The sequence below is a fragment of the Biomphalaria glabrata genome, chromosome 3 (genome assembly GCF_947242115.1).
Source record: "Biomphalaria glabrata chromosome 3, xgBioGlab47.1, whole genome shotgun sequence".
NCBI classification, from domain to species: domain Eukaryota; kingdom Metazoa; phylum Mollusca; class Gastropoda; family Planorbidae; genus Biomphalaria; species Biomphalaria glabrata.
Window position 1 is genome coordinate 9037555 of NC_074713.1, and position 26589 is coordinate 9064143.

Consider the following 26589-nt stretch of genomic DNA (forward strand, 5'->3'; position numbering starts at 1 on the left):
CTTCGGAACCGGAGTTCCAGGTTTGAACCCTGGTGAAGACTGGCATTTTTAATAGCGGGATCCTTGGGCGCCTCTGAGTCCACCTAGCTCTAATGGGTACCCGACATTTTGTTTGAAAAAAGTAAAGGCGGTTGGTCGTTGTGCTGGCCACATGACATCCTCCATAGAAATAGATAACCTTTACATCATCTGTCCTATAAATCGCAAGGGGTGAAACGGTAATTTTTTTTTTACTCTATTAGTTATATAGTAACCTTTGTGGAGACAGGTTAAACGATATACGCTTCTTAGTTTTTAAGAGGAAGCATGAGCTTCTCGTATTCCGACACACACACACACACACACTCACACACGCGCGCATAGTGCACTTTCACACACACTTTCGTTCAATCATATTATTTTGTGTCTGTTAAATACAACAAAGTGTGTGTGTGTGTGTGTGTGTGTTTGTGTGTGCGTGTCCAATGACATTTCCTCCATCTGTTAGTTTAATTCCGTCAAGGTTTGTAGCTCCTGTAAATGTTAAACCCCTATTGCTAAGCCCCGCACCCCATCTCAATATCTCCAAAACCTATTAAAACAACTCTAAAATGTTTTAGCCTGCCCAAATGTCCCGGAAAGCGGAACCCCTGTGGTTTGAACGCGCAGCGAAATGTCTGTTGTCTCCAACGCCTTGCCCCGACATCAGAACGAGGCTGAATGTCTTCCTTTCCACCCCGCTGCATCGCCGGCGTCGTCTGCGACCCTCAGGGACACGACAGTGAGGCACGCTTTCGGAGGAAACGGTTGACTTATTAGCGGAAGGACATCGGTGGCGTTGCTCATTTCTGAGGGCACACTGTCGTATTGAGTACGTCAATAGAAACTACAGGGGCGTATCGCCAAGATTATGATCATAGAATTAGAATAAACACAGTTACCGAAGTGTAGTATATGCTACTGTCTTTTCAAGTTGACGAATTGTGGGCAGCATAAAAACTTATTAAAGAATTGTTAACGTTTTCGTTTTTCAAAGAATTAAAAAAAAGATGAAATTTCTTAAAACGGAGATTGAAATGCACAGCAAATAACTATAAATTGCTAATTAATATTCATTCATAGCAAATTACAATAAATTGCGGAAGTGATATGCTGTGTATTTAAAAAGTATTCGAAATTGGATTTTCAGTTCTGTAAAATGAGATTTCTACGCTCTTTCGCTCTTAAAACTTATCAATCTGTATTCTTTAATTGGCAACAGGGATCTTTCAATATGGCATTATTCAGTAGTTTGTCCGTCTATTTTTGTTTTTAAATCTCGTCCCACCAAGTCTATTTATTTCCATACCTTTTCTTTTCAACATTATTATATCAGCCCCCCTCCCCCCCCCAATTCTACAAATTGCTTTTACCTTCTGCAATGCTACTTTTGCTGCTAACAGAATTAAAGCCGTTTACATTGATCGTTCAAAAAATCACTGAAAAAAAAAAGGGGGGGGGGGGCAACTAGGAACTCGTAGAGCTATTCTACTAAGAAATTCTATCATTTCAAAGTCCAGAACTTTTCGTTGAAAAACAAAGATCCCTTTTTATATCTATAAAAAAAAATTCAGGACCCTATTATTTAGGCTGTTGGACCATTTGTCTATTTGTTTCTTCATCTCTACCAATCTTTCTCTTTTTTATTTTCTGACGTTTTCCTTGAGGTCCCCTTCTGTCGCCTCTACATTTCACCGCATCGGTTTCTTTAGAATTTATTAGTTAAAAATGTAGTAAGGATCCTGGAATAAGCAAAATATGTAAAAATAAAAAATAAAAAAATCCTTAAAAAAGACAATTAATTAAAGGGAAGAGCTCCCTACTTTCAACTAAATATTTCAATAAATTAGACGTTATTTTCCTTTTTCGTTATCAAACAAGATAATTAATTACCAATAATTAATTGACTGTTTTTTTTCATGTTTTGTAAATACAATCAATAATTTTAAAGTTTCACCTTAATCCAAGAATACGTGTGAGAGGAAGGACGTATACAATTCTCTGAGTGGACAAACCCTAAATATTTAGCCATGTTAGTGTAAACCGAAGGAATGATTTCCCTTTTTGATATTAAACACAATAATTAATAACCAGTAATTAATCGAATAGTTGGTTAAAGTTTTCATTGATTCGCGTATTGTCTTCGCCAATTAATAATTGTGCAAAAGTTTCAACTTGATCCGAGAATGGGTCTGGGAGAAATAACATTCAAAATTTTTACCAGAAAGACAGACAGCGAAAACTATACAAAGAGGAGAATATTGCTATTAAAATTTGTGGTGGAAATCTCACTTTTATGGACCAGTGTTGTGGAGGTTGGCGTGTTACCTGGGAGAAGATTTCCGTGCTGCCTTTACAAAAACATTTAAAATGGTTGCTCGAGTCTGAATTTGAACCCGAGCCTCCACGATGGAAGGTCGACATGTTAGCCACTGAGCTATCCAAGTGCTTATACAAGCAGAAGGTTTTATAGTCTATAGTTAGTTTTAAAATGTTTGCGAACGACCTAATCCTAAACGACATAAGGCCTAGCTCCGCTGAGCTTAGTAGCCCATACTGTCTCTATACAACATAATTAATTAATAACGATAATTTTTTTCATTGACTCATGTGTTGTCATGGATAATGAATCATTGTCAAAAGGTTCAACGTGATCGGAGATTGAGAACTGGGAGAAATAATGTGTACAAGATTCAACCCAGACAGACAGAATGAGTAAAAAGTAAAAAAAAACAAAACAAAAAACAAACAAAAATAATCTTTCGTCTGTCGCTATTGGTTGTCTACGCCGAATACTGAGACTTAGGTTGCCTGAGAACATATCGACTGTCAACTTGTGGAAGAGAACCAAAGAAAAAACCCACAGCCCTAGACATTAAAAATAGAAAAGGTGAAGTTGGATAGGGCACACTTTGTGAAAACCAACTACCAATGCTGCAAAGCAGGCACTTGATTGGAAAGTGGACAATGAGCAGGCCCAAACAAACCTGGAGAAGGTCAGTCATCGTCCAAGCTGAGAATATCGGAATGACATGGAAGAAAATGAAGAAAGGCAGCGCAGAAACGATTTCGGTGGGGACAGGGCCGGCTTTAGCCATAGGCAAACTAGGGCCTCCGATTGAGGGCCACGCACAGGACTCTTAGACATTTTTTTAGAGAAGAAATACTGATAATTTTAATGATAGATAGATAGATAGATAGATAGATAGATAGATAGATAGATAGATAGATAGATAGATAGATAGATAGATATAGGTAGGTAGGTAGGTAGGTAGGCAGGCAGGCAGGCAGGCAGGCAGGCAGGCAGACAGACAGACAGACAGACAGACAGACAGACAGACAGACAGACAGACAGACAGACAGACAGACAGACAGACAGACAGACAGACAGACAGACAGACAGACAGACAGACAGACAGACAGACAGACAGACAGACAGACAGACAGACAGACAGACAGACAGACAGACAGACAGACAGACAGACAGACAGACAGACAGACAGACAGACAGACAGACAGACAGACAGACAGACAGACAGACAGACAGACAGACAGACAGACAGACAGACAGACAGATAGATAGATAGATAGATAGATAGATAGATAGATAGATAGATAGATAGATAGATAGATAGATAGATAGATAGATAGATAGATAGATAGTGTAATGAAACAACAAATACTAGTATACCAATAACATGGCTTTATTCGACAAAATTAGACGACAGTAAACACTGAATGAAACCAGCACGTCTCGCATAACACTGATGCAGTACTATACACACACACACACACTGGACATGAAACACACACTGGACATGACCTTCTGCCACGCTGGACGCACGCAGAAAATCAACTCAGTTACACTACAATCACCCCGCCTTAAAGTTAAAGGAACACAATCATGTAAGTAATAGTGAAGGACAACGATATAGGAGGCCTAAGTATCCCTACAGAATACTATAAGAGTTACTCTATTGAAAAGCATTGTATAACTATAAACAAACACGTTATACACTATAAAATTATCAGTCCCTAAGTGTCATATTATGCATACAAATATTAGGTTAGACCAGTAGAGAAAGTAGTCTTGAATAATAATGTAATGAGTAATACAATACAAAAAGAAAAGCTATACACTATAAATGATCAGTTCTAAGTGTGTCATATTAAGCCTACAGATACTGACTCAGAACTTGTGATATGGAAAAATAATTAAATAAATGTTAGACCTTATAATTAGGTCTGCTTGTTCTTGGTCTTAGGTTATATCTACCAAGACCAATACTGCCGTCGCTTGGAGTTGGTGACGTCGGCGTCTCTCTAACTGGAGACTCAGCCCCTGTTTTTACTTCTTCTTGATTTGTCCATTTCCCCCCTGTTGTACATATGTGTTTAGGAGCACCTATTGGTTCCATAGTCACATGGTCAGTAGGCACCTGCATCTGTGTGATAGGGTTTGTCTCCGGCTCAAGGTCTTCATGTTCCATATGTTGATACACCTCTGATTCTCCCTCTCTTGGACCGGGGGCCAAATGTCGCAGTGACACTGTTTCTTCTCTTCCATCAGGAAGTCTTACAATGGCATTCTGTGGGTTGCATGTGATTAAGTCCACAGCTATTGTACCATCGGCATATTTTGATGTACGGTAAAATCATCCTCAAGCCGGCCCTGCAGCAAAGTAATGCTATACGTTTGCTTGTAATTAAGGATCACTAGAACTTGTCTTAAAGTCCACTGGGTCAGAGAGTATTTAGAACAACGAGCTCTACTATTACACCATGGACTGCTTTTATAATCATTTTTTTTTATAATAAATGTGACGGGCCGGACTGAGAGCCTATCATTGGGCCGGAGTTGGACCACGGGTCATAGTTTGCCCATCACTATCCTCGACGATATTGATCTAAAGAATGGGCTTTTAAATTGTTGCCTTTGAGTTATCTCCCTTAGCACTATCTTTGTCAAATCACCTTAGCTTTTTTGTTGTTGTTTCTCCAACAGTTTCGTCCAAGTTCCGGTTTGAATCACTGTACCATTAAAATTTGGATTAACCACACAATCACACAGTCATTTTCTTGGGCTGTCCCATACTGCCCCCATCCCTGCCCCGCTCTTTTACTTTGGTCCAAATTCGTTTCCTCTTCCCAATTTTAAACGTTAATTGTATTCCCCCCCCCCCAACCCATTCAGTCCCAAGTCTCTCTCTCTCTTCGCTTCCTCTCTCCGGTACACTTGTTCGTGAGTGCATCAAGTCTACGTACGCGATTGTCCCACAGCCTGTACAAGGATATACCCCCATCTCTCTCTTTCTGGTCCCTCTCTTTCTAACGTTTATACCAAGCTCTCCCCCCCCCCCCCCGTCCTCTCGCTCTCTTCCCGCACGTCTTGGATGATAGAGAGTGAAGGGGAGAGAGAGAGAGAGAGAGGGAAAAAAACCTTCTTTTCTCCGTGTCGCTTAGCAGACCAGTCTTCCAGCCAATGACGGCGACTTAGCGAGTGACTTTCTCCAGCCAATGGGGTAACGACATCTCCGAAACGCGAGTCCAAGTTCTGAGTTTGCTCTGTGTCTTGACAGATAGGCTCCGGCTTGGCCCCGCCCCCCCCCCCTTTTTCCAGAAGTCGCGCATCTCTAAAAAGCCTTTCCTCCACGTGCCTAACCCCCGTCTAGTCGCCAAGGATAGGTACGAGAGAGGACAGTCTTCAGACAATTTCTTCCGATTCAGTGTCTCTGTGCCGCTCGGTTGGGCTTAAGGCTTCTCTCCCCTACCCCACTCCAGTGCTTTTTTAAGGACCAGTGGATACGCTCAACAGAATCAAAGGAGTTCTTCGCCCGCTCGGAGACGGACGTCTTTCGCTAACAGTAACTGACTCCCGACAATACAGGTCCATCATAGATTACTGTGCCGTATCTACGGTTGCTCAGTGTGGTAGTAAAGATATCGGACTTATTAAATGATGACATAAGTGTGATAGCCAGGGTTCGAGAGTCTTTCTAGACTTGTGCATAAACAACAGATTCGATAGGATAGGCTAGTGATTATAAAGATCTAATAATCAAGAGCGTTGTGCCCACTTCTCGCCTCTGTTCAGCCCGAGACACCCATAAAAAAAAGGATATTTCAAGTCTAGTTCTAGACATTCTGTTGTTTAATGTTTTGGAAGGTCAATTGCATTGACACCACTACGGATAGACTTGTACTCTCTGGTAAGTTTACTATGTCTAGAAGTGCTTTAGGTAGATCTAGAATCTATATATAGACCCTAGTCCTAATCTATGTGTGATATGGGGCCCTTTAAAAGCCTTATATTTTATAGATTCTGAAAAGGAGGGGGGGGCTAAGCTATAACTTGTGTGGCCTATTGGTAAATTCGGCCCTGATGTATAGTCAACATTAGAGACTGTATCGGACGCCCGCTATTAAAGTGTAGTCTAGATCTACATATATAGATTCTTTATTTATACAGCGTCTTTTTCTTTTTAAATTAGATCTAGACTCTATAGGCCTACCTTGATTAAATAGAAGTCAAATTTAAATTTTCTGTATTATGAGAATGTAGATCTAGATTGTATTGTCGATCTAAAATAGTAAAAATTATCCGAGAGACCTGATAGAATCTAGATCGAAATATAGATTTAGATAAGAGTCTAGTTTTTTTTTAGTTGTAGACCAATAGGCCTACAGTTTATCTATGTTCACATTAAGCCTTGGTAGACACTAGGTCTATATACTCTAGGCTTACGTAGACCTACAGAGATCTAGATGTTATGACTTACTTCAGTGAGTTAGACATTCTAGATCTAGATCTAGAATCTAGCTATTATTAGAATCTAGATCTAAATAAATCTAGAGTAGGCTACATCTTTATCTAGGTCTACCGCGTGTAGACCAAGGGTCTTTGGTGATTCAATAGCTTGCTGATGATCTAGATCTAAATTTATTAGCTAGTAAGTAAGGGCAACATTAGAAAAGAGAAAACTAACTATCTTCTAGACTAGATTTAGATATACATTCTATTAGATCTAATCATGGAACACATTGGCATCTACGCTCACACCATTGCTAACCATTTAAACAAAACAGTACGAATTATTATGAGTACATTAGATCTAGCTTAAGATATTGACTAGGCTCACATACTACAATCAGATCAGTAATGGATGGGGCCATGGGGGTGGAGCAAGGTTAAACATGGTTGACGTCTTCTGGGTCTAGAGATTTACACCTTCTTGTACACTCTTGATCAATGAACACATTGTAAGGCATCAAATTGTTCAATAAACTAATCTATTTTATAAGTCTAATCCTATATCTAGATTATCTCGATTTGTGTTTCTAGTCCTGGAACAGTCCATGTCTTCATAATATGTTTAGATCTAGGGCTTTTATTATTTAATGTCTTACTACAGTACAGAGTAGGCGAGTGTGTCAACTTAGACTAGATCTAGATCTAAATAGATCTATAGAGTGTGTATCAAAGTAGGCCGAACACTGTCAGCAGTCCAATTAGTCTGATACACATCTTCAACAATCAATAACTGAACACAGGCATATCACACTACTGATCACAACATCCTAATCATACCTATCTAGATCTATCGATTTCTTTGAAAAGTGATTTAGGCTCTAATCGTCAAACATTTAATCTTCGATATATGCCCAAACCCATAGGATTCTAACAGATCTTCGTGTAGGCCTATATCTAGATTACGGGGTCTAGATCAACACAAAAGCTATAAGGCTAGAGTAGACCATGAACAAGTCTAGATCTAGGTTTCTATATCATAGAGTCTAGATCTAGTTGACAGAATACGTAATAAAGATTCTTTTGTGACATTATCTAGATCTAGAGGCTAGATCTAGATTGACATGTAGGCTACACTTTGCGTGTATCAGTGATTCAATTACCTATATTTCAAGGGGTCATTAGAGAGGGAAAAAAAAGCGCTTACTAGATTCTAAAATACAGTAGGCCTAATAGTGACCAATTATTGAATTAAATAATTAAAATCAGACATATAGATATATAGTTACAGTTTGAAATTAGTCGGGATGTCTTAAAATCCTTAATTAAAAGTCAACAGTTTTAATTAGGCTTCAAACTCAAGACTTTCTGTTTGACAGGTAAGCGCTAGATCTAGATTATGGTCTACAGCCTATCCACTTCGCACACCAAAATGTGATATAACCAATTTAGTGATATTAAACGTCAATGTCTCTAGTGCAGAGTTCTCCAACGCGAGAAAACTTAGTGACAAATCTTATTGTAAAGAAATAAAAACAAAAGCCGCTAGATCTTTTATCTTAAATAGCAATTACAATATAGAAGTCTCTATTAAATAGCCGTTACAATAAAGAGGTCTCTATTAAACATTAAACTAATCGGATTGAACTAGATTAAGATGTGGACTTGTAAAGAAGTTGTTTTTTTTTAACTCCGATAAATGGACTGTGAGTTGAGATAAGCTCTAATGCGGTTAGTAATGGCTTCAAGTGACATGATTGTTCATTGTATTTACTATTTAGATTAGTTTCTTATTGTGACTCTAATCTACAGATCGTTAAAGTATCTAGATAGACATATCAAAGTCAATAAAAAAAAAGCCACCCAGTTTCTATACTACATCTTTATTAATCTACTAACGCCGGCTATATCGCCTTATTTTAACATGATAATTTCGTATAATTTAATTATGTTTCCAGAGGTTTCTTTTGCATTTGGAACCAAAATCAAGATCCAAAATCAATTTTTTTTTCAAAATAATAAACAAAATAATAAAGAACTATAATAAAAGACAGAGCTAAAAGATATTTATTCAATCCATTCGCTAAGACATAGACACACACACATACCTTTTTTTTTTGTGGCATAATGGATGCATGTCCCCAGTATGAAATGGGTTAAACTAACTAGCTTGGGAACTCAATGAATCAACACGATTCGAATCTCTGATCCAAAAGATCCACCAGATGATCATATACACCTAGACTTAGATGAAATGTAATCTGAAACAACACAGAACTATAATATAAGATGTTAGTACAAAGATAAGATGTTAGTCGGATAAGAAGTTACGGTTGGATACTTTGAACTATTAAAGAGTTAAATGGAAAGGGAAAGAAACACAATTGTGCTGATTTTATGTTTCAGGCATCTCTTTTGTCTCCCAACAGATGGCCTCTAGTTCGAATCCAACAACCGTAGTCCTTGATCATATCACTGGTCATGAACCAGATAACCGTAGGCCTAGATCACTGGCCCATATGGGCCCAAATAACTAAAAAACTGTAGGCCAAGATCATATCACTGGTCCATGGACCTGATAACTAAAGCAACAACCGTAGTCCAAGATCATATTACAGGCCCATAACGCTGATAACTAAACAACCGTAGGCTGAGTTGAAATTTCTAGCCAATGGCTTACTGAACTTCAAAACATGCGCACAAGAATACCCTATTTTAAAGTGGTCTATTGATTATGTGTTCTTTATTATTACTTTATAAGGTTGCCATTCAAAAGTCCTTGAGACAAATAAACTATTAAACATTTGAATGAGCAATTTTATGCTCAAAGGAATTTTTTTTTTTTTTGCTTTATTTTTTGTGCTCTTCTTTTTTTTTTAATCACTTCAATTATTTTTCTAAACCGGTTAGTTCTAGTTGTTTTTCTTTGTTTTTACAATGTCGCTCTACGAGGCTGTTTTTAAAAATATTCATTAATCGATATTTCTTTTTTCCACTTCTATCCTGTAACCTGTGAAGTGTTGTTGGGGTACCACTGTAGACTCTTTCACCACTTCCGCCCATACCTCGGCCTTTTGTAACGATTCTGGAATTGATAAGCTGATCCACACCTTGATACTATCCAATTTCCACACATTTGCGTTGAGTTATCCTCCTCCTGTGCTTCGTATAGGTTTTTGTGGAAAGATTTTTGTTGAAAGACCACTTAGCCTAATCACGACACCAAGCCTTACACGTTACTTTATGTATTGTATTAAAATAAATATATTGACGATAATGGCAAACTGAATGCTCGGTCTACAGTATCTTATTTAATAGCGACCACGTCAGCTCGATCTCTAGTTTTAGTCTGTTTGCGAAACTTTCGCTTTGATTTAATCATCTAGTCCGACAAATGTCTATATCATCCTCCTCGTGTTCATTGAACGCTTTTGTCAAGTTATGGAGAAAGTTATTAAACACTTAACAGATTTTATTCAGAACATAATAAACCATTTTTTTGTTTCTTTCATCCTCTAAGAAAGAAAACAACAATGGCTATTTCTAACCGCAAACAAATGATTGTTTCATACATTTTAGTTTATAAAATGTTTCTTTTAGTCATCTATTAAAAAAAATACATGGCAGTTTCAATAAGGCGACTTATCGAAGGTGATATAACATAGTGAGAAGACCGATGAGTCGACTTTTTTTGTTACTTTTTTTTTTTTAATTTCTTCACCTTACTGCCTTCTGTGTTAACTTCCCCCCTTTCTAAAATAAATGATTAAATAGCTGAGTCTTGTTTTGCAAGGCAGCACTCAAGGGCCACTACTCGTTGCTATTATTAGCTACAAGGCATTTAGTATTGTTTTGTTTTTTTCAGCGTAATAAATATTAATTGAGTTGACACGTAACTATATTACTTGAAAAAACAACAACAACAAAACAAAAACAGCAACAACAATGACTAACAACAACAAAAACAACACTATGAAATATTAATAGGCCTACTCTAAGAAGACTATCGATAGCAATGAAATTCTGCATTATGGTATAAATTGACCAGTTTTGTTTTGCACGTAGAATACTACCATAACAAAGATTTGCTTTAAAATATTCAATGACTTATTCACCATATTTTCATTTACACGGAGGAGTAAATGTTTATTCTTTCAATATTGTTGTAATTAAATCTTAGCAATGTACCAAACACCTGCTTACTGTGCGAAATGATCATTGTACAAAATAGTAAAAATAATTAAAGTTTATTAAAAACAACAAATAACCACGAAAACAAAGCTTGTTTCTCTCAGTTAAAGCCTGTAGTTATACAAATATATCTTTATGTGTTTATATATAGCACACAGATCTCTATGGGTTTATGCTTAGCTTTCATGTCTCTTGTGAATATAAAAAACAACAACCAAGAAACAACTTAGATATCTAATAGCTGAATAAAAGCGTGCACAAATAAATATCAAAGAAAATAAACAAACCAAGAAACAACTTAGATATCTAATAGCTGAATAAGAGCGTGCACAAATAAACATCAAAGAAAACCAAAAACAACCAAGAAACAACTTAGATATCTAATAGCTGAATAAGAGCGTGCACAAATAAACATCAAAGAAAACCAAAAACAACCAAGAAACAAACTTAGATATCTAATAGCTGAATAAGAGCGTGCACAAATAAACATCAAAGAAAAAAAAACATTTTACAAAAAAAAATTTTTTATCAGCACTCTGATTTTCCATTCGAATGTCTCCAGAGGAGACGGGACAGTCAGGGGGGGAGGGGGGAACAGAATGATTCCGGAAGATGTTAGGGGGAGTGGCACCAACAGACTGTGTATTGATTGCTCCAGACCGCAGAGCACACGCGTACAAGTTCCCCCCCCCCTTTTTTTTTTTCCCCTTTAATTTTTTTTTTGTTCACCATTTTCTTTTGTTCAGTAGTTGTTCTACTGAAGACTTGACACACGAGACCTTCCACTGTTGTAATAAAAGTCAACGCCTCTGTGCAGCGTGGATGAAGTGAAGAGCCACGGACCTGAAATGGGTGAGGGGGGAAGGTTTGCTCCAGGAGCGTCGATGTCTCCGGGTATCAGGTTTTATATAGAGCCGTCACAGGCTAGACGATATCTTTCAATCAGTGCTTTCAAGCTGAATATTTTCTACAAGAGCTGGGTTTTTATATGCTCCCTTTAAACTACAAAGCGCAATATCTAAATGTGAATGCAAAAACAATTTTAGACATTGCTTAAAAAAAACAAAAAAAAAAACATGAGTTTGTGTATTTTTCTGTTCATTGATATACTTAGATGTGGGTATTTTTTCAGTTCGACGTAGCGTTACTATTAATCGCAATTTGTCAGAAACTAAAAATCAAGTTTCCACTTTGTGATCTCTAGAACAGATGATGTAAACGTCATCTGTTTCTGTGACATACGGTTAAGGAGGGTGCCCTGTGACCAGCAAAACGACCAACCTCCGTTATTTTTTCCCGATTAATGTCAGGTACCCGTTGGAGCTGGTTGGACTCAGAGGCACCCAAAGATCATGAAATAAAAAAAAATTCCAGGATTCGAACCCCCGGTTCATAAGTCGCGCTCAGCCACAGCGCCTACAACTCTTGAGAGATCTCCCCTTTAGTCAGTTCTAAAATAATTCTACTGGTTAACCAAATATTCTTATAGGCCTATACCAAGAAATGATACGTGACTGAATATGTTATAATAATGATAATAAAAATATTTTGTATTGTCGAATAGTAAATGCATCTTACAATTTGTGCATTACACCAAACAAAAAACATTTTAAGTATAAGAAACCAAAATGTACATTCTCACCAGACTCACTCATAATTTACATGTGACAAAGTTTAAATCAGATTGTTCCTGTTTAATGATTCGATTGCGTAAAACTTTGTACAGATTTATATACATAAAACAAATCCTTATAATAGGCCTGCCCTCTACATTTGTAATTCCTTTCTATTACTTTCTGATCGATATATTTCAATCTCCCCCCCCCTCCCCCAATATCTTGTAAGAAAAACTGATCTTGAATGTACCAGTAGATGTCACTCTTCACGTCTATTCTAATTCTTGTCTTTCTCTCTTGCAGCACTGCACTCCTGGAGTTAGGATGCAGTCTCCCTGTGCGAGTGTGGACACTTCATTACTCCTGCGAGACATCCTGCACCACAAGGAGACACACTTCAACAGCCAGCTTAAAGATAGCGACAGCGCCAAGGACAGCATCTACAGCAGCGACTGTAATAGCGAGATGATCTCGCCCCTCCTGCACAGCAAATCTAGCGACATGGCCTACAGCGCCAGGGACAACAACGATCTGGATAATGAGGACACTGAGCTCGCCAACGACAACAACTCCTCCGTTAACGACGAGGACCAGTCCGACGATCTGGACGATCGCTCCCTGGACGCCTCGGCGAACGAGGACGTGCTCAAGCTTGACGGGAGAGAGCTCAGCCAGGTGGAGACTAAAGAGGCCAAACGCGCCAACGTTGACAAACTTTTAACAGGCCACAGACTATCCCCACACAATAACGCAATAGACTCTTGCGCCGGGATCATGATGGCGGATATGAAGAGGCAGAAACGAAAGCAGCCCCAGCCTCAGCAACATGACGCCAGCGTATTGCCATTTGAAGAGGTTCATATAAGGAGGCAAATCCAAAAGCTGGAAGAACAGCTTGAGGCTATGAAGAGGAAAAGTGACGAGGAGCTGTGCCTCAACGACGACGATCTCACAGAGGAAGAAGTTGATGTGGAAATGAAGACCAAGAGATCCAGTCCGGTCAACGTTGAGGTCAAGCGACCCAGGCTTGAGGTCATTACTAAGCCCACCTCCCCGCGCCAGGAAAACGGCTACGACTACAACAACCGCTTGTCACCAGGAAGTGATGTCGGAAAGCGCCAAAAAAGGAAACAGACCCAACCACAGCAACACGATAACGCTAAAGTCATCGAGGGCAGCAGAGAGCCCGTAGCACATTATAAGCATAACAATAATAACAGCATGCTCATCAAAAACTTGAGCCTCGGCGAGGATGTTCCTAGTCTCGAGGACAATGTCGCCGAGGTCAATCCACTTCGAATGTTAGGGGGTGATAGCTTTTTCAGGCCTAGCTTATATCGCGGACTTTCGGAGAAAGACTTATTTCCCCGTTTTTATCCACAGTCGCATAGGGACAATTTTTTTAGTACAAATTTTTTTATGCGGCCAGATTTGGACCACATTTCTGCGATGAGGAACGTTTCTAAATCTTTGCAAGCAAGACAAGATAACGTGAACTCTGCGCCGGAAGTGCAACCCAAATCTCCTCCAGTAGATATCACCAAAATAGCCAATGCCATAAAAGCGGAAGTGACTCAAGCTCTTAGCAAAGCTATTGATAGCGCAGTCACCAAAGTGTTCAATGAAAAACAGGCCGCCAGCTCAGAACCTTCCGCCACAACGGAGTCCATGACTCCACAGCAGCACACAGATAGACACCAGCACCAATCCAGCCAACAACAGCAGCAGCAACAGTTACAACAGCAGCAACAGCAGCAAAATTTGAAGCACCACCAGTCGCCCGGACTCTTTCCCAACTTTATGCACCCTCACCACCAACCCGTTCATCAACCACACTTGTCGCAGCCTCACCAGCAGCAGACGCCTCACCGGCCACTTTCAGTCAGCACCCCTTCAGAGCGTGAAGCTTTAAAAGAGACAGTGAACAATGCGCAGATCGAAAAGAAGCTGGAGCTTAACGTGCCTTTTATCGACCACATTCATTTCCTGGAGAGGTTCGGAAAGATGCAGCAAGAGAAGAGCGCCTTCGAGCCCATTTCAAAAACGGAGAGCGACCTCATCACCCCATACCCCGCACCCGCCCTCCCATTCCACCCGCACTTCCAATATTATCTCCCACACCAAGCGTTGACGCCCATGTACCCGGTGGAGCCGGAACAGAATGAGCCCTTGCCCTTGATTGTGAACACGCCAAAGAAAAAGCGCACAAAGGTGACGGACACGAGGCTGAACTCGCCTAGGGGAAAACCCGGGGTGCTGCAAGACAACACCGCTAGTTCCAGCATGGACCACGCGGACGCCCAGAGACATTTATCTTTTCAACACTTTCTTCCCCCAGTGCTTCCAACCAGCGTGGCCATCACCAACCCATCGCTGAGTCACACGGACCTTCTCAATGCGCTCCGGCTTCGGGATGCGTCTTACGGGGATTCCCGCATTCCTAGCCCACAGGAACACTCCAGGAGTTCCCCGAGATCGGCTAGCGAGTCTCCACACTTTATAAATGACAGTTACCGCATGAGCATGTCCGGCGACCTCATGGATGGCAACAGCCCTGGCAGTTCACACATGATATCCTTTTGATTTAGGTTTTTTAAGTCAATAGGTGAGCAATACATTTATCTTTACACTCACTATTTTATCTGTCTTAGATAAGGGATGCCCAATACTTTATCGTTTGTCTGAGGCTGGGTTCTCGACAGTCGGGAGTTTTCGCAGTTTCACCATGTACAATGTTCAGGCGTTTTAAGGGGTCGCCTAGCACCGCGTCACGTGACAAATATGGCTATTTTATAACCTTTTACAGTTGAAAAACAAAAAGTACAGAAATGCCATTTCATGTTACTATATCGCATATTTCTTTATTTAATATTCCCAGATTACCCCCCTTTTTATTTTCTTCTCATTTCTCATTTCCTGGGTATATTTCCAAAGAAAAATCTTTCAAACCCAACCAAGAGTTCAAGCCTACACAATTCCTTAGAATCACATTTGCTTGTTATCACTTATATTTAGGGCTGACGTCATTTTTGTTAACTCGCCATTCGGACAAGGATGATGAACTTCGAGGCGATTTACAAAGGCGTATAGTCAAGCAATATAAATAACTGTTGCTCATAGAACAAGTTACGCCTATACAAACACATCTTTGCGTTTATTTTGTATTTAAGTCTTATCAATGGCCAGGGCACTACGCATTTCTTAAATTTCCCAGGAGACCTCATTCATCTTTTAATTTTCCGCTCTTAAATCGTTCTACTCTCCAGCGTCTCAAAAATTTCCCTATATGCTCCCACCAAGATGTTTTAATAGTGGAGTAAGTTTCGAATTTGATAGAAATTCACGAGTTCGGGAAAACAAAAAGCTGGAATAGTTTTTCCGGTTTAATTTCTTAGTTCGTAATGAACATTCATTTATTTTTTTTTTTTTTGTTTGTCTCACGCAGAGTTGCTTCAAGTGACAGCTATTAGAAAAATATCTGTATCCGGGAGCGAAAGATTTCCCTTTCAATTTGTGTTTTGAAATCTACTTGCTAAAATTATATTTGAAAGCGTCTTTATTTTTAAAACATTCGTATTGAAGCCACTTAAGTCATAAGTCGTCTGCTACGAAGTGTCTGAGGGTTGTTGGACTTACAACTTAAATAATGTGATACACACTGTGTGTGTGTGGGGGGGGGGTGTTAAGCGGGGACGATGTGTTAGAAGAGTGATGGCGTTGATGAGAAGGTTGTAGTTGTCAATGCTCACCCGTCGGTCAGATAGATCAACGCTGTGAGCTAGAGCATGGATGGCGGTCAAATTTAAATCGTTTTAATAACTCTGTTGTATGTGTCTACGCACCAGCATGTGCATTTGTAATACGTGTGCACCAGTGCTTGTAAAACAAAAACAAAAAATATCCTGTATCCCTGGATACTGCATGGCATTTTTTTTTATGTTCATTTGTAATTGAATATATCGACATCTATTTTAGAAGTCGTAAGGTCTCAAACAGATCGCTTGTGTGAGAAGGTACCTGAGCTGCAGACATTGCTATAACGTTACCGACAATAGTCGGAGAGAAAGAGTGGGGTGGGGGTGGGGGCGGGAGGGTAAGAGGTACCGAGTTAATAACAGAATAAAATTTAAATTAAAAAAAAGGATACGTTGCAATTGTTACTTTCCGTGTGCACGTGTGTGTGTGTGTGTGTGTGTGTGTGTGTGTGTGTGTGTGTGAGTGTGTGTGTACCTGTTGTTGTTGTTTAATTGGAATCTGATTACCTCCGTGTCCTGACGTCTCATCTTACAGGTGATTTTCTTGACGGGCCCTGGACGAGTGGGCTCTGAGATGATGGGGGGGGGGGGGGGGAGTGAAGCCAGGCGAGTGATGAAAAAATAAACTCGAGTGGTGGGAGAGACAGGGGAGAGAAAAAATAAGGGGGGGGGGGGGTTTGCATGCTACTGAAGATAACATTACAGAAAGAGACAAAGACGTCGATAGGAAAAGACAATAGGAGGGGGGTGTCATTGAACAAAAAAAAAGGAGAGGGGTATAGGGAGGGAGGACTTGTCACAACGTGACAATGAGCGCAGAGAATGCAATCCAAGACTTGCGTTCAATTAATACAAAAAAAGAGAAAAATCTGGAGTGTTTCTTTACAATGTCAGCTGTCTTAACTGTCTGCATGATTTATTTTTTTTTATCTTCGTTGGAATCAAACCATAAGAAAGTTACAATAACAAACAAGCTTGCAATACGAAATAAAACATGAAGAAAGTTCATATAGCACAAAGACACAAATTTTAATTGCAATAAAAATATGAAGCGTTGTATAAGAATTTTTTTTTTTTCAAATCCTTAAATTTCTGAGCTGTTTTACAATGAAGACATACAAAATGAAATTGCAATGTTCATGTTTAGAGACAGGACACTCTCCTACATCTTAAGGGTTTAAAGACGCTAATTCTTGTAAGTCTATTTTGTAAATGGGCGTTAGGGAAAGGGGATTTTGAGGAGCGGTAATAGTGACCAGACCTTGACCTCGAGTCGCCGAAGCCTATTTTTAAAGTTTCCCTATATTTTATTATTTTTTTTCGAGTAATCTGAGTAAAAAAAAAAATCTTTGTTAGCATCTTATTGAAAAATTGAAAGCTACGCCACTGCCCATCAAGGCAATTTCTAAAGACCAAACAAGAATCTGACATTCAAATAAGTACAATGATCCAACAATGGACAGTAAGAAAGCAGGATCACTTCTGCTCAACACAAGAAGATAGAGTTTCGTAAGTACGTCTACTTTAGTCTGCTTTGTCCACACGTCTTGGCAACTTGAGTGTAACATTGGCTTTCATTGGTCGGTTTCTAGATCAGCGCTAGGAACTTTTGTTTGCATTTTCTGTTGGTATTTCTCAAGATTCCCGGCTAGGTATCGGATACAGCAGGATATCGTGGAGTGATCTTCTCCTAGATGGCGAGCATATATATTTGTGTACTTCTGTATTTGCCAAGTGAGGCTTCCTTTCCCTTGAGTTACTGGCATCAAATTATAATGCTCTGTAAATCCTTGTATAGTTTGTGGCTTTCTAGAATTTTTGTCTTTTTATTTCCTCTCCAGATATTTAAGGTACGAATTTCTGAATTTTCTTCAGAACATACATTTTATTCAATCGTATCATTATAGCTTTCCATAAGAATTTTTAATGGTTTTATGTTGTTGTTTTTTCTGTTGTTACTTTTAGTCAGAAACTTATTTTTAAATTTACTATCAGATTATTGGAATTTATTTTTCACTAGATCTCAAATATTTGGAGTTAAAACCTTAAATTCATGTTAAATTCTTTGACTAAATGCAAGTTGTTATTGCCCTTCCCTTTGGGATTGACCTAATTACTCAGCTCTAAATATATCTACCAATCAAACCGCTGCATATTTTGTGGTATATTGTAACATCCCCGCATCTATCGCGAAGCCTTGTGTTTAATTATCTCTTCTCTGGCTATCTTAGAGTGTAACCCAGTTTTTTTTTCTTGGCAAAGACATGCATAACTTTGATAAGTCCAGTGTATACGTACTGCTTACAGGAGCGACCTTTTTGTTTCGTTATCTTTTAACAATCTTTTATCTTTTTTTTTTAAATAGTTCAGGGTAGTTTCGTTTCTTTTTTATTCCTTGTGCTCATATTTTTTTAAAAAGCCTTTTTATTTCGTAGGCACCGAAAATACTTTTATTCTAAAATTCCCAACCAATCCTTCTTACAGTACTATACCACTCATTACACTCCAATCTTTTAATTATCACTATATAACACTTCTGCAAAAGTTTTTTATTGGTATTCTGCTCATGGAACGATTTAACACTTTCACTGCCATCAGCCTAGAGATGCCTACAGTAATATTAAATTAGACTTAAGCTAGAAATGTGTTGTGTTCTAGCTTCTAAGGGCTAATCTAACTATCTGTAGTGATACCTTTACCTATCCCTTAGTATGTTGGACCGTTGGGGCACCAAGCAAGATTTGTCGACCTTCTTTCTCCATTCCTCCTTGTTATTTGCCTTGTCTGTAGTATTTCTAATACAAAATATTGTATTGAATTGTCCAAGTATTTATATTTTGCGTCTTAGTTGTTCATATACTACACCCATTTTTCTTTTTTCCCCATCCTTCCCCACCGCCCCACTTCACTATTTCTATTTCATTATACTTATTTCGTTTTTATCATACGTCGTTCTATTTCTCTGTTTCTCATTTTGATATGAAAACATTATTTGATTTATTCCTTTTTAACCGTTTTACTCTTTAATTCTCTTTTCCTGTTTTCTTTCTTTCTTTTCTTTGTTTCGTTTCTTTCTTTCTTTTCTTTGTTTCTTTTCTTTCTTTCTCTTTTCTTTCTTTTCTCTGTTTCTTTTCTTTCTTTCTCTTTTCTTTTTTTTTTTCTAATTTGCTGTAAATTTTGTTTGCACAAGCGTTTCTCCCATCTTGTTAACCGTTGGCCTTAGAAACAGATGACTTTAACATCGTCTGCTAGATAGACTGCATGGACTGAAAGGGGAACTTAACTTTCTTTTTTCTTTTTCTTCTCTTGTCTTAATGACCCACCGCCCCCCCCCCCCAACCCCTTCCTTTTGTTTCCGCTTACTACATCATCAGAAGTCACAAGATATGATAACCTACCCTTACTATTAGAAGTTATAGCTTGATTAGGTCCCCTTACAATCACAAGTTACGGTGTTCAATTAAGTCCCTTATTTTTTTACCATCTGAAGTCAGCACTCTTAGGCTTCCTATCAATGTGTTATTTATAAATATTCGATCAGCCTTCGATTGCTAATCGATACAAGTTGTCTCTGATAGTTTTTTTTGTATAGCTGATGTTCTTTTTTTATTTAAATCGCGAGTGAATCAGTTGGCAATCGTCACATTGTCACAGTATCACAGTGTCACAGTATCACATAGTCACAGTATCACATTGTCACAGTATCACATTGTCACAGTATCACATTGTCACATCATCACATTGTCACAGTATCACATTGTCATAGTATCACATTGTCATAGTGTTCTTGAGATGGTCTAAGAGAGGAGACCGTCTCTTCCGTGTGATCCACTATGTCACGACAGTACAAAGACTTGAGGGACCTTTCTCTTCCTTATCTCATGTTATGTCAGCTCTTGTCACAGTGTTCGAATCTAACTCAAAGGATTATAATGTTATAACTGCATACGGAAGATATACGGAAGATTTAAAGTCTCCTCACATGGAACGGTATGTGTCGGGGTGGCTGAGCGATAGAGCGCTTGGCTTCCGAGTTCCCGTGTTCGAATCCTAGCGAAGACTGGGATTTTCCATTTCGGGATCTTTGGGGCGCCTTTGAGTCCATCTCTAATGGGTATGTAACATTAATTGTGGGAAATAAAGTTGGTTGGCCGTTGTGCTGGTCACATGACATCCTCGTTAACAGTCGGCCACGGAAACAGATGACCTTAACATCGTCTGCCCTACAGATCGCAAGTTTTACTTACTTTACATTGAAGAGTGTCAACTTTCAAAGTGTTGAACTAGATTTCTAGTGTCCATCTTTGTCTTTCAGACGTCTTCGTTGTTTTGTCTTTTTTACAATTTCTAAAAGCGTTAATTAATTTCCTCTAGCACTTGAAATACAATCTTTTGTTTCATTTCTAAATAGTTTAGTTTGTTTTTTAAGTTACTTAATTACATTATAATATGAATGGATCTCAACTTGTTTCTTTTAGATCCCTCTCTTTCCCCATACTTATAGCGACTCATTGCGATGGGGATATTTTCACTCCAAGCAAATACTTTGTAAACAAAATTGTTCAGATTTATATCCATATTTTTCCTGTAACATTTAAGTCACCCCCAAGCCAGTAGACCATGCTTCAAAACATTTTTTCCATTTAGATCTTGAGCTTTGGGGATGCCCATCTTATTCCTGGTCTATCTTTGTGTCGCCTTACTTTTTGATCATTGCCGATAGAGTGCTCTAAAACCAGTTTGAGACTCCTTGTTAAGCAAACAATTGTTTGAAGTGGTGAAGAAGTGAGTGTATATCGAATGTCTCACTGGGTGACGACTCTGACTCAAGATCTGGTCATTCTGAGAGCGCTGGTCTCTGAGTGACACTTGGTACTGTCCTTGTTCTGTTAAGACAAAAAAAAAAGTTTTCAAGGAAATCTTCAAGATGTAAATTCTTTTGTTCTAGCTAGCCTGGAGAAAGGGGGGAGGGGGGGGGGGATAGTTTGAAATTTAAAAAAAAAAGGGGGGGGGGGAGGGAGCACTTAAGCCGAAACTGAGATCTAAGCTTCAATTTGTTGTTTTTTTAATTATTGTAACCCCTCTCTCCCTCTACCTCTCCCCACTCTCTTTCTTCTCTCTTTCTTCTCTCTTTCTTCTCTCTTTCTACTCTCTTTCTTCTCTCTTTCTCCCCTCTCCTTCTCTGTTTCTCTGAAATAATTTAATTTGTCTTTAAGTCACGTAAAAAAACACTTTGGTCAACATTTCTAACTTTTCTTATCTCCCCTACTAAAAAAAAAAAAGTGCGTAGGCTTTAAGAGACAAGTCATATGTTTTTGTAATCTGAATCAATCAAGTGTGAACTGATAGTCGAGATCAAAGGTTCTTGTTATTTAGACTTGTAACCATATGGCTTATAGCTCGATGCGTCATGCCGTTAAAACACTTTCCTATAAAGGAGTTGGCCTACAAACTAGTGCCATCGCATCGCAGTCATACAACGGACTTCGGTTAATACGATGTGTGTCCTGTAACGTCGGCAAAATTTCAGTAACCTAAGTGGTCTTACTATAGAGTTTACCATCGTCTTGGATAGCTTAGTTTTTAATAAACACACACATACACATTCACTCACACATAATTCACTCACACATACACATTCGCTCACACGTAATTCACAATGAAAATCAAATGCTGTCGAGAGACCAGGAAAGGGGAGCAAGATGAAATCATGGGCGTGGTGTGAGACGCCCCCCCGTGTTTGATGGAAGAAGTGTTAAAAAGCAGCGCCTCTTGCCGCGTCTTCGCCGTCCCCCAGCTCCTTCATCCTCTCCGGCGCCCTCACAAGAAGTCCTGTTTCCTTCAATTCAGCCGTCATCAATATGCGTCCTCCTCCCTCAACGGCCCTTCTCTCCCCTCCCCCCGGGCGCTTCCTTGCACGCTCTTATGATTAGGAGTAAAGATACTATTATCTCTACTGCCTTTATAGCCTCCATAACAGAAACTCATATCTCTCCCCCCCCCCCTTTTTTTATTTTCTTCCCCACTAAAAGAGGAAGTTCATCTCTTTGCATTATTGAACAGGTCATTTTCTGGATCCTGGGCTATCTCAAGACGTATAGGGCCAGGCAGGTCCATTGGCACTTAGTTTATAAGGACGGGCCGGCGAAGCTGACCGCTAGCGGGTCCAGAGATGATGTATGAGGGGCTAGGGAGGCGGAGTGCTAAAAGGAAACGTTTTTTTTTTTATTTTTTTTTTTGCGCCCTCTTTATTACGGTCATTATCGCTGAGTGGGTGGCGCCCTCGCGATCCTATAAGCCATCATTGTCATCTGTGAAGAATCTTGGATTTAGTGTCTTGATCAAGATTGCAAGCTAGATTTGTTTATCTATCTGTCCTCCCCCGCCCCCACTCTCTTCAGAGTCTCTTTCTTTCTCTTTTGTCAAACTTTTTATGATTAGTGGTCTTAATATTCTCCGATCTCTCTCTCTTTCTCTCTTATTCTCCCTCCATCTCTCTTTCTCCCTCTCTCTCTCTCATTCTCCCTCTCTCTCTATCATTCTCTCCTTCATCTCTGTCACTCTCAATCTTCCATCACTTTCTCTCACCCTCTCATTCTCCCATCTCACTTTCTCTCTCACCTTTTTATTCATTTCTCCACAAATCTCTCTCTCTCTCTCTCCTCTTAATTCTGTCATATTTTCCTTCTCTCTCTCTCTCTCTCTCTCTCTTATTCTCCCTCTCTCTCTCTATCATTCTCTCCTTCATCTCTGTCACTCTCAATCTTCCATCACTTTCTCTCACCCTCTCATTCTCCCATCTCACTTTCTCTCTCACCTTTTTATTAATTTCTCCACAAATCTCTCTCTCTCTCTCTCTCTCCTCTTAATTCTGTCATATTTTCCTTCTCTCTCTCTCTCTCTCTCTCCTCACTTGTTCTTAAGAGCCGAGAAGTTTTTTTTTTGTTACACTTACTCTCTTTAGTTTTTAGCAGAAAATGGTTTGTGATTGTTTGTAATAAAATGTCGTTAGTCTTGTAAGATTTGACCAAACATACAAACATTGTCGTAGAGAAGGTGTAATGTTTTTGTATTTGGGTCAGTGAATGACCTCCGGATACACGGGTCTGATAACGAGATGATAGGTGTTCAAATCTTTTATGTTGGCGTTTGTCTGATAATATGCACTTACGTCATACCCTAGGTAGATATACGTGACAGAAGGCGAGGGAAGAGAGAGAGAGAGAGAGAGGGAGAGAGGAGAAAGAATAAAACGGAGAGATTGCATGTAATAGGGAAGCAGAGAAACAAAAATGCGGGTGGATGATGGAAGAGAGATGAAAAATTTGCCAATTTTTTTTCTTTGTAAATTTCTCTTCTTACTAAAAATAAATATTCCTTCTAACAACTAATACTATTTCTTCAAATTCAAGACATTCAGAATACTTCCTAGAATGTTCAGTAGATTTGTTGAGATAGGATTGTCTGTTTGTGTGTTTAACAAACCTATTGTGACATTAAAATTACCTTAATCCGAATTATTATTAATTCAAAAATGTCTGTATCTTTTTAGGTGGTAGTGTTTTTATTTGCAGAAAATTAATTACATGTACACGCTTCTTACGTACATTTTTACTAGAGGTATTATATGAGCAGGTGTGTACAATTGTGTGGATATGTGGAGACGTATGTATGAATGGACTGTTATATGATGTTAGGTGGTGTATGGGTTTAAAGGGCGCTGATGTACGATGCTACTCACTCCTTGGAGGTAGTGCGTCAACAAAGAGCGCGTGCTAGACACAAAGTGAAGTATCATTTGGTTGTGTCGCGCGTGTGTGTGTGTGTGAGTGTCTTCTGTACAGACGACAGCTTGTGAAACATTTCAGAGAAGTGTTTTTCGTGTAGACGTCTTGGTCCGCCATGTTGTTTATGGCGCGCGGCTGACAAAGAGAGATAAGCTGAAAGTAATGATTAATAGATGGAGAGTTAAGGGGAATGGGCGATGAACTGGCATGTGGGTAAGAAGAGTAGCCGAGTTAGTATTGACCGCATAAATGTCTCGCCTTCTATACATATCTTATCTCGAGAGCTTTATTTTGTTTATATCTGAATTAATTTATTATAAACTTTCGCTGACAAAGGACAGCCGAATGATTCACTATCTTACAATCGCTCTCAAAAGCACTCTTTGTTAGCCAAATGATTCACGCTTCTGGAACAACTCATTAGAATCGAATCAATTTATACCAAATAACTCTTTGCCATTAAATCTGTTAATTTAACCGAATTGGACGAGAGTTGACCACACTAACTTTACTCTCTTAATTCAATAAATTTTTGAAAAAATCCATTGCCCCAACTTTTAGGTCTATATAGGCCTATATTCATTTACGTCAAGTTACATTTAAAGCCTTTAAATCGCTCACTACATCATAGAATCAAATTTATCAAAACATCCACATTTTTATAGTCAAATTTCTAACTACATCATTGAATCACTCAATGACTGCAATTGCTCAAAACACGAACATTCATTGAATCAAATTGTTTCAAACATCCACATTCACCGAGTCAAATTATTTTTTTTTTAAATCAACATTTATTGAGTCCAATTGCTTAGGGCACATTCGTTGACTTCAATTCTGAGCTATCGGCGTATCACTCTGTTGTCTCTCACTTCCTGTTGCTCACGTCTGCCAGCGACTGTTGCAGATGTCGACCCTGGGTCAGGACATTATTATCTATGCATGAAATGCACGTTGTGACACTCAGGTATAGCAATACATCCTTTGTACCCCCCCATGACCATTTTACCATCACTTGAGACAAGATGCTTTCACAATGGACTCTTTAACCTTCTAAGGAAACAGGTGTTATGGTGATTACGGACTTGTCTCCCCTTCTGTGTATCCCTTTACTTTGTTCTAAGCCATTTATGATAACTCTCGCATAGCGAGAAAGTCACAAAGTATGAGTTATCCCGATGAGTTTGTTATTTCTAAAGACAGTAGAATGTAACCTGAGGACTTGACTTTTAGAAATAAACTATGAATGTAACAGTTGAACTAAAAATATTCGCTCACTTATTGGCTGAAAGACATTCTATATCAGTCTATGACCTATAGGATATAGTTGATGATATAAACAAGATATACTTATTGGTGTACTTAGTGGGAGAGAGTAATAACTTAATCCCTTCAGAAATATACCTTAATTAACAACCCCGTGTTAACAACTTTATTATCAACCCAATGTTAACAACCATCTTAACAGCGCCATGTTAGCAACCATCTTAATAATCCCATATAGATGCATAGATACGTGTTAACGTTCATCTTTAGAAATCCATCAAAGATTATGTAAACAAAACTTTGCCAAGCCGCCTTAAAGTCCTGTCCTGTGATAGCCTATGCGATCTGGATTGTCGTCCCGAATGTCTCTGGTTCGACCCCTGCCCGACACCGATCCTGGCCGTCTTGATGGAGGTTTGAACTTTGAGCTAGGATGTAACACTATTCATTTCTGAAGGAACATCCGAAACATGTCCAACAAGCCAGAACATGGGCAAGAGTCTCTTCCAACCATTTTAATAACACCATTAACAACTTTACAAATTAGTGTATACACAAAGTAGTGTATACACAAAGTAGTGTATACACAAAGTAGTGTATACACAAAGTAGTGTATACAGTAATTGCGACGGCGCTTCTGTGAGTTTTAAGATAACAAAGAAACTATGAATCCCAGATCATGTTTATTTGTACGTTCTATATTCTAGTTCTGCTCATAATTTCTCCACGTTCTTTAAATATTTTTGAGTTGACAAAATGACTACGCTAATATTTCATCTAATACACAATTTCCCCGTTAATTTCTTGTCTTTTATTCCATTACTTGTTAAGCTAATCAATTACTTTAATTACAAGACGAAGCCTAATATTGTGTTGGAAGTATCCACTTGAAGCAGACATATCCATAGATACGTTTTCATCAGTATTCTAGTTTCTTCTATTTGATTGCCGCCACCTGTGACCATCCGGCTAGTATCTTGTGTCAGTTCCCCGGATGAAGCCAACACATCTTGAGATCGACTTCTGGCGGTAATTATACGACATAACGATTGCCTCGTCTCCGAGAACCAAGAGTATTATCAAGAGTATTATCAAGAGTATTATCAAGAGTATTATCAAGAATATTATCAAGAGTATTATCAAGAATATTATCAAGAGTATTATCAAGAGTATTATCAAGAATATTATCAAGAGTATTATCAAGAGTA

The 26589-nt window shown here is 38.9% G+C and overlaps 1 protein-coding gene across 1 annotated transcript in view; it reads left to right on the forward strand.

Annotated features, from left to right (window-relative positions):
* Positions 1–5433: 5433 nt before the first annotated feature.
* LOC106067619 (uncharacterized) overlaps positions 5434–26589 on the forward strand; it is a 57959-nt gene continuing 36803 nt past the window's right edge. Inside the window, exons 1-2 of the mRNA XM_056023245.1 lie at positions 5434–6227; positions 12877–15144. Coding sequence (XP_055879220.1) covers positions 12898–15144 — 2247 coding nt within the window. The 5' untranslated portion in view covers positions 5434–6227; positions 12877–12897. The remainder of the gene's footprint in view (positions 6228–12876; positions 15145–26589) is intronic.